Source organism: Colobus angolensis, unplaced genomic scaffold (genome assembly GCF_000951035.1).
Source record: "Colobus angolensis palliatus isolate OR3802 unplaced genomic scaffold, Cang.pa_1.0 Scaffold129, whole genome shotgun sequence".
Classification (NCBI taxonomy): Eukaryota; Metazoa; Chordata; class Mammalia; order Primates; family Cercopithecidae; genus Colobus; species Colobus angolensis.
The window spans coordinates 1,860,352-1,870,120 of record NW_012114141.1 but is presented as its reverse complement, the minus strand read 5'-3'; the positions used below and the strand labels follow the sequence as shown (position 1 = coordinate 1,870,120).

The window sequence follows — 9,769 nt, the reverse complement described above, 5'->3', positions numbered from 1 at the left end:
AGTTTCAAATGTGAAAAATTTTCTCGCACCTCTTATACCTTGACCCAAATTAGCTTAGTACTTGAACATCATACCATTTTGGAGAAAAAGCTGGTATTTCTGGATTCTAAACTGCTTTTAAAAATCTTTCTCTAGGGTAATCCAGGACAAAACAGTAACATCAAAGGACAAAAGGGCTCCAAAGGAGAACAAGGCAGACAAGTAATTTGATCTATTTTATCTATGAGTTGATTAATTCTGTTATTGATCCAAGTAAATTTAGTAAGATATGTAACCTTTCTGTAATTGAACAAATGCTCTTAAGACCACATTTAAAAGACCTTTGTTTTTTGGTATGCATATTTGTAGTAGGGTACACTTTTATGAGCAAAATTATGAAGTTTCTGGCAAGTGATATTATTTGGGAAAATGTAGTAGCAGTGCATGTTGCTATGCTTTTTTCTTCTTTAAAGGATGTGTATAACTGACTGTTAATATGCAGAATGATCACAGTATGACATGTTTATTCTGCCATTTTAATAGTGCTTGAGGTTTTGATGCTGATGCCTTTATGATTTATTCAGAATTTTTGCCTTTTGATCTTGAGGGAATTATTATATTTTTAGGGTAGAACTGGTCAGAAAGGGGTGCAAGGCAGTCCTAGTTCCACAGGAAGCAGGGTAAGTATTTCTGTGACATTTATTTCCCCTCCTTACCACTTGAAGATGACAGAGGCATTCAGAATATTTGTTGCACAGAGTTGACTGATTCAGGGCTGAAATATTTTTCAGGGCTTCTCCCTCTTGACACTACTGAAATTTAGGGCCAGATAATTATTTCTTGTGAATGGCTATGCTATGCATTGCCAGATTTTTTGCAGCATCCCTGGTCTCTACCCACTAGTATCAGCAGCACCACCCCTCCCCACTGTTCACTGGTGACATTCAAAAATGTCTGTAAATATTGTCAGATATCTGTGGTGGGTATAATAGTGGTGGACTTGAGAGGTAAAATCACCTCTGGTTGAGAACCACTGAAATATAGTTGGCCTTTCCCTTTCCACCTTCCAGGTGTTTTGGGATGTCTTTGAAGAGAGCCAATGATTTTAACACAAAAGCTCTCCTTTGGTAGCTTACATAAGGATATTATGAACTAGGTAAATATACTTTCTTTCTACATGTTGCCATTGAGAAAGAGGACTCATGAATAAATTCTTCCTGAATGGACCAAAGCACTGGCAATTAGGGTCAAGTGGCAACCTTGAGGTGCTGTCATAACTTTACAGCATCCCATGTTATATCAAGCCTGTCACAGCAAAAAACGGAGACATTGGACTTCTCTATCTTTTTAAAAGTAATAACCAAGAAATAGCCTTTCCTTCTGTGGACTACTGAAGCTAGAAGTGATATTTATAATGTATTAAAAACTCCTCTCTCATGCGCTCAGCATGGACATCATTAAAAGAGAATAATGGACAAAGTCCTAGATTTGGCTCTGAGTTTTGTTCAAGAAGGAATTGAAAATGCTTGGATTTCTTTTCTAGTACAAATTTGGAATCTTCTCATTATTTTGAAGGCTGTGGCTGATTGCCTTTCTCTCTGGGATAGATGGTGAAGAAATGTGTTTTTATACCACTTGCCTTTGTTTATCTTGAACCACAGTTCTTTGAAGGAGAAGAACTGGAGCTGGAAGGGGTTAGGCTTCCCAGAGCTTCTGGTAAAATCTTTGGGACTTTGCCATTTTCTTCACATGAGAATTAAAATGTAATAAGAGGAAATAGTAGATCAGCAAGATGAGCTAAATGCTATAAATTTTAAAGATAAGTGTGTATTTTTGTTGGTTTAAGAGGAAATACTTTTAGTTTAAAATAGCTTTATAACTGACACATCAATCAGGTACTTTAAAAAAAGAGATGCCAGGAGTGGTGTAGGCAATAAATCATGGACAAACCAGCCAATTACTTTTAAGTCATTCTAAGGACATGAGGCTCTCGGCTCCTTCCTCATCTTCTACCCATTTCCCTGCTGCCCTCCTCCTTTGTAATTTCTTTTACCCTGAATTAAACAAGGCAACATTGATATAAAACAACATCAGGTTTTCTCCCGTCTCCCCCAACTTTCCGATGAAGAATAGAATTCTCTGTGAGGGCGGGAGCATCTTAAGTGGATGATAAATTTTAAACAACATAAGCCAATCCAAGACATTGCCTTCTATGTGACAGAATTTCAACTTATATAAATTAATTGTTTTACCCGTTGTTGCCAAAACAGTGGATCCACACACTGAAAACCACACTGGAATCCACATTCCAGGCCCTATGCTTTTTGCCTGCCATCCACAAAGAATACTTCTATAGCATCTATTTTGTGCCAGGTCTTGCTCAGATCACATTCAAATATTAATTCATTTAATCCTCATAACATACCTGTGAGGTAGATACTACTATTATATCCATTTTTTACAGATGAAAAAAATCCAGAAACTTTGGGCAGCTTGCCCAATGTCACAAGAGCTAGTAAGTGGCACAGCTGGGATTTGAATTCAATCTGTCTCCCTCCAGAGTCTGGGCTGTTAACCACACTGGGTGAGGTTTATTGGGCAATTTCCCTTTGCCACACAGGCTTTAAAGAAAAAATACTGAGCTCAAGTCTGCCTGACTTTTAAGGACGTATCTATAACCATTGTGCATACAGTCTGTTACACAGAATACACATTATTTTATCCTTGCTTTTTAATGAAGACAGAATTGTGATGTCATGAGAACTGTAGCCTCAATCTTTGTTTACTGTTTCTTCTCTGCTTTTTTATGTCAAGAGCTTTGGAGATTGATTCTGGGTACAAACAGCTAAAAAGTTTCAATGGGTAACTTCTTTCAAAGAGGATTTGCATCTTAAAAGCAAAAAGTCCCTTGAATCAAGGGGCAGAACCTCAGTGGAATCACTGTAAGCACTGGCCAACCTGGTGGAGCTGACACTTGATCTGGTAGTTTATTCTAAGGACCTTCAGAAGGTGGGCAGTTGAAAGAAAACAGCAGTTCTGAAATAATTTCCATGGCTACCTTTCTGAATAAATGAAGGAAGAAATAGAATTTTTAAAAAAATACTTGCTTTGTACCTAAAGTAATCATAGTTGTTTATCACAACACTAAGTGAATTGGTGGTCAAGATGTTCCACGGCTCTCTCAAAGAAGCAAGGACAGGGGTTGAGGGGGTGATATGAGGGTGCAAATCTTATTCTTGCTGTTTAGGGATAAGGAAGTTAGGATCTGGGGACTGAATCCTTTTCCCATTTGGGTACCCTCTGGAAAGGAGACTGTGTGACAACCACTAGGTAGAGGGCCTGAGCTGGCAACGTGAACTTGCTTCTGGATAGGCGCAGACAGAGATTTGGGCTTCAGGGATCAGCCAGGCTTTTTTGTCGTCTGTTGAACGTAGTGGTAGCCATTTGGACATTTGGATCACCATAGTTGAGCAGACCCCATCAGCCATTTATTTCTTGTAGAATTCTATAGAGACTAGCCCCAGCGGGCCCATATGAGACACTAAATCTAGAAATTTTTTTTTTTTTTTTTTTGAGACGGAGTCTGGCTCTGTCGCCCAGGCTGGAGTGCAGTGGCTGGATCTCAGCAAGCTCCGCCTCCCGGGTTTACGCCATTCTCCTGCCTCAGTCTCCGGAGTAGCTGGGACTACACGCGCCCGCCACCTCGCCCGGCTAGTTTTTTGTATTTTTTAGTAGAGACGGGGTTTCACCGTGTTAGCCAGGATGGTCTCGATCTCCTGACCTCGTGATCCGCCCGTCTCGGCCTCCCAAAGTGCTGGGACTACAGGCTTGAGCCACCGCGCCCGGCCTAAATCTAGAAATTTTTTACCTTCTCCCAAGATACAATTACGGGCCCAGGATAGAGAGAAAGGGATGTGCCACACCTCTTCTCCCATGGGAAAGCTCTGATTAGCAGACAGTTCTTTTTGGAATTTGCTGGAGATGGAAATACAGAAGACAGGATCTTCAGAATGATTTGATTCTCTAAACAGCCTCCTGGATAATTGTTAGAGGCTGTCAGACTGGAACTGGGTCTGTAATAACTTTTAGATTGGTTTGCAATCAATCCTCCACATGTTAGTCTGTAATTAAGTGCCCAGTGTGAAAGCTTGTCTATGGAAAACACCTCAGGGAAACTGTTTCTATGAGCTGCTCATTACTTATGTCAATCAGAGAATGAAAGAGGCTGATTTGCCTCAAGGAACCCCTCCATTCAGAGATCCACATACTAACATTTTGCCTTTTCTGTCCCAGGGAAGAGAAGGTCAAAGGGGACTCCAAGGTGTCTCAGTATGTAACCTTTACTTCCTGTTCTCTGTGGTTGATGGGACCAAGGACGTTTCTCCCATGTAGGTGGTGCTGGGCATCAAATCAGTAAGCATTTGACAAGGGTAGAGGAAGTGCCCAGTACTGGACGTTATCCCCACTGACCCAATGATCACTGCAGCTCCCAGGAACAGAAGAGTCCTAAGGAAAAGCCTGCCTGATAGATACCTGGTAGACAGGCAGAACCTGTGCAATTCCAAATATTGTGCGTTTGACTACTCTTCATGTGCTTGGGAATCAGCTTCAAGAGGGAAAAATTCCTTATTGGAATAAGAAACAAGTTTCTGTTCATTCCTTAGACAGTCTAGAACAGTAAAATCCTAGGCCAAGTAGAGGGTGAGCCATGAGTCAGACAAAATAGTACCTATTTCAGATGTACATACTATAAAGAGAAAATCTATATGGAAACAACGTGTAGAAAATCTTGACACTGGAAATTCTTGTTCATCAGGGAGAACCAGGAAATCCTGGACCTACAGGCACATTGGGAGCTGAAGGATTACAAGGCCCACAGGTGTGTTGGAATATTTTGTAAATATTGATAAATGCTGTCAAGTTATTCTGATGGGAAGAAGGCAGGTATTTCTGTATAAAAATAAATAACTGAGAATCTGCCTGCTGCCCTATTTTGCATTCCCCATCATGGGGTGGGGGATGATTTTGTTCCATCAAACTTGATTCATTATTTGCAAGTCACTAATAAGCCTTTGTAGAGGACAGATGTGCTCTTGTGCTCACCTGGTATTGTGTCTTCATATTAGTAATAATGAATGATTAATACCTTCATATTACATTAGTAATTAACACCAGGATCAGCAAATTGGTTTTCCATAGCTGGAGTCCTGCATACACAGGCTCTTACAAAGGAAAATTAGTTGGAAGTTGGAAACCGCTACTTGACTTGCCTAAAGCTAACTCTACAGGGGTATCAGTATTTCTGGAATATGACTGATAGGGCTTTCTGTGAGCCATTTGCATCTTTCATGGTTGTATCATTAGTAATATGAGCATCGGAAGTCAGAGCATCATAGTCTTGCTTCCCTCCATGCCAGAAGGGGAAGCTGTGGTCATTCTGGAGAGTAGCTTTGTAACACATGGTTTACAAAGTGTTTAAACTTTGGTTTAGTCGTCTTATGAAGCCCACTTTACATGAAGCCCAACTTAAGCCTGGACTTGTATGGAAGGGCCTGTGTAGCTGTGCCTATTCTAAGGTCTTCCCAGGAATTCATTTTTTTTTTTTTCCTAGAAAGTTCAGATATTAGGACCAAACTGGAATTTGGGATTCTCTTGAGTGGTTCTGGGGTCCCTGAACCAAACCATGAGCTAGCAGTTTCTCTAGATTGGGTAGGATGGGACCAGCCTAGATCCATTCCCAGGCTTTGGAGTGGATGTAGGGGTGGGAATGACAGTTACTTCAGATACCTCAGACATCCAAGCATCCCTTTGACATTGAGACAGTGAATCAAGGCTCACCTGGTGGCTCCTGGGCAGCCCAGGGCCGTTTCACAGCTGGTACTTCAATAGGAAGAAACGTTTTTGCTCCTATATGAGAGAACCATGTGAGAACCATGTGTTTGATGGCAAATATGGTAGAAAAATAGACTTTGATTCCTCTGATCAGGGTCTGCTGCTAAGATGCCCTTTTGTGCTAACTTGAAACAACTTTACTCTCTATTTTACACATTGATAAGGGCTTTGGCTCAGGTAACCCGTCCCTTTAAAGGAATTCATCTGACTGTTGTTTGCGTCTTACTTCCTTTTCTTATAGGTTTCATTTCCTGCTTTGGCCTATTTTTATTTCCTCTGTAGGAGAGGGATGAAGGTCTTATATCCAGGCAGGGAATTCCTTAAAAAGATCTGGACCACTGAGTCCACTGGGCCTGTCCTCAATTACTCTTAATACATGCTTAATCTCAGGGTTAAAAGGCTGCGGGAAGGGTTGGATCATTGCTTTTCTGCAGGGTGTTTCAAAAGAAACACTGAGAAGTAAGCTTTCATTGACATCATTGCATTATATTTCCTTTATTACCACTAAAGGGGTCACAGGGAAATCCTGGCAGGAAAGGAGAAAAAGGAAGCCAGGGGCACAAAGGACCTCAGGTGAGTGACAGAGACATTAGGCTCAATGACTCTCAACAGTTATTTCCTCTTACTGCAAAACAATCTTCACATATAATTTTTTGTATTATTTACATATACATTATTTCATTTCTGGATTATCTGGGGCAAAATTTTAGCGCAGCTCAGATTCCTCATACATAGCTAAAGCACTCCTCTTTCTCCTTCACTGGGGTTTTACTCTGAAAGCACAGATCCATTTCATCAGCCTAAAGAAAGCATTTGGAAGAATACAAATATTGCCTAATCATAACATTTCCTCCAAAAACTGATACATTGTTCTGCTTTTTCTAACTTTTAAAATTTATACGTGCCATGCACATATATCTCCCTTGACTACAGATATTTAAAATTGACTGTACAAAGATCCCTCGCTACTCAAAACTACTTGATTCCTACATTAATCTCTTGAATTCATTATCTGAATCTGTTTTTTTCCTGAGAAATAATAGTTTGGATGGTGAAGGATTCATAGGAAAAATGTTCTAAATCTATTCAGTTCTGCTCACACAGCGAGAGTTCACAAGGCAAGGGATACCCATATTTCTATATTCCTAGCATGTGTGGTCAGTTATCTTTTGGATAATATGTGTGCGAAAGACACTTCTGCCCATTTGTTTATTGGAAAGCTGAAACATATCCCACATGCCATTATGTATACGCATGTGGTACGTGCACAAAGGTGGCAGCAAAGTGTCTTGTTCTAAAAAGATCAGTGCATTATGACAATTTTCCCACATTTGGAAATAGCATTGTTGACTCAAGGGTGCCTTTTCTTTTTCTCACTAAGCCCCATTTGGACTAGTGATGTCCCTGCAGATTAAAACATGTGGTCCTCTAACTAGGACTGGAACCTGAGTCATCTAGTTCAGCCCTGCCATCTGCCTCTCTCCTCCTGAGTGGCTGGATCTTTTGTTAAGGCTGCATCAAGGAGTTGTCGGGAATACCATGAAGGAAAGTGAAGTGTTTCTAATGGGCTTTCTAAGAATTACTATGGTGCCAACTTTTTAGTGTCTAATATGTTTTTCAGGGTTCTCCTGGGCTAATAGGAGCCAAAGGGAGCACTGGAAGGCCTGGACTTTTGGGGAAAAAAGTAAATATTATTTCTGTTTTTTAATTCTTTTAAAAAACATATTTTATATTTAATGGATAATAATTTCATATATTTATGAGGTACAATGTGGTATTTTCTTTTTTTAAATTATACTTTAAGTTCTGGGATACATGTGCAGAACAGGCAGGTTTGTTACATAGGTATACATGTGCCATGGTGATTTGCTGCCCCCATTAACCCGTCATCTAGGTTTTAAGCCCCGTATGCATTAGGTATTTGTCCTAATGCTCTCCCTCCCCTTGCCCCCCACACCCTGACAGACCCTAGTGTGTGATGTTCCCCTCCCTGTGTCTATGTGTTCCCATTGTTGAACTCCCACTTACGAGTGAGAACATGCAGTGTTTGTTCTGTTGCTGTGTTTGTTTGCTGAGAATGATGGCTTCCAGCTTCATCAATGTCCCTGCAGAGGACATGAACTCCTTCTTGAAAAAAGTAAATGTTATTTGTTATGGATTTTAAATACAAAAGTACCTCAATTTGCTTCCTGATTTTCATGTTAATTCCTCACATGATTGAATCCGAGCACCATCAGCAAGTCACCAGCATTCCGCTAATATGTTCTCTTCCTTCCATTGAGCGAAGAGTTTCTAACTGCTGACCTCTCCATGAAGCTGCTCTGTTTCCCTAGGAGAGAGTGATCTCACCCATCAGAAACAACTCTAAAAGATCTCTTTCACTTCCTGATTTCCTGAATTCAAGAATGCAAGTGGTTGCTGAGTTGAGTGGAGGATGGGTGGTGTCAGAAATCAAATCCGTTAGTGCATGCGGTTCTCAAACCACGACTGTCTCTGAGGTGGCTCTGTTGGGGACTGTCAGAGAGCAAACTATTGACCTCATCAGAATCTGACTTCCCTGTTTAAAACCTTTCAATGGCCCCCTCCCCAGGGTCCTGTGACCTGTGCAGCCACACAGGTGGCCTTGCTGAGGAGAACCCCCTGCTGAGTTTAATGCTCTGCTCTCATGGTCTTGAATCTCATTTTTTAAGCAAGGGGCCTGAGTTTTCCTTTTACACTGAGCCCAGCAAATTGTATCATGGGTCTTGGCTTCCCCATGGCCTCCACAAAAATATTCAAACTTTAAGGTAGTTACAACATACATAAATTCTGGGGAGCTAATGTTTAACATGGTGACTATGGTTAACGATACAGTATCGTATACTCGAAATTTTGCTAAGAGAGTAGATCTTAAATGCTCTCAACATAAAGCAAAAATAAAAAAGGAAAAGTGGTAACAAGATAAGGCAGTAGACACATTACCTAACTTAACTGTGGCAATCATTTTACAACATATATGTATATCAAATCATGTTGTACACCTTAAACATATGCAATTTTTTGTCAATAAGGTAGGGAGTCATTTACACGACCCTTTGCTATTTGCCCCATTTCATCCTAAGGTTTCACTGCTTACCTCCCTCCTTTGTGCCTGCCTCAGGCCTCTCACTAATGCCTTCCCTCTTCCTGGATCACTCTCACCCCTTCCTTGCCCAGTCCCCTGACATACAACTCATCCTTCAGTCCTCAGCTTCTCTGCTCCTTGCCTTTCGGCAGCCTCCTCAGGCCCACCAAATCTGACTTAGACTCCCCTTCTGTTTGCTCCCATAGCACCCTGAACCTTATCTCACAATATTATGATTGCCTGTCTAATTATTTCTCTTTCCAGCCAGGTGAGGGCAGGACCACCCCTAATGTGTTTATTTTGCAGTTCAATAAGTAATTGTTGGATAGGCAAATGCGTCAGCAAATGAGTCAACTTTCCCTGGAGTCAATTTTCTACTCTTCGCCTTTTCCTTCAGTCCTTTTATAACTCTGGAAAAGTAGCACATCAGTCCAGCTCTGGGCTGTACTAGGCATCTTCTGCTAGCTATGGAAAAACTATAATTTGTGCCCTACTCTCATCCCCTTAGTGAGCACTGACCCCTCACTGAGAACTTTGAGTCTCCTCATTGAGTGGACAGAACCAGGTTTGATGGTAGGAACCAGGTTTGATTTTACTGATCTGAAGCTCTTCTTGCCCCACTTACTAGGGAGAGCCTGGACTTCTTGGAGATCCAGGGCCAGTGGGGCAAACTGGGCAGCGAGGAAGACTGGTATGAAGTTTTGAAGTCCCTCCCCTCCCCAGATCTGAGTATTCAGTTCCAAGGTAAAAAGAAGGGGTTGACCATCAGCCCAAGTGTGGAGGGCATGGAAGGTA

General features: G+C 41.2%; 1 protein-coding gene across 1 annotated transcript in view; it reads left to right on the top strand.

Moving 5' to 3' along the window:
* The window catches only part of COL6A5 (collagen, type VI, alpha 5), a 94,992-nt gene that overhangs the window by 37,151 nt on the left and 48,072 nt on the right, over positions 1 to 9,769 (top strand). The window contains 5 exon segments of the mRNA XM_011933773.1: positions 4,273 to 4,308; positions 4,796 to 4,858; positions 6,382 to 6,444; positions 7,493 to 7,555; positions 9,603 to 9,665. Of these exon segments, the coding sequence (XP_011789163.1) occupies positions 4,273 to 4,308; positions 4,796 to 4,858; positions 6,382 to 6,444; positions 7,493 to 7,555; positions 9,603 to 9,665 (288 nt within the window).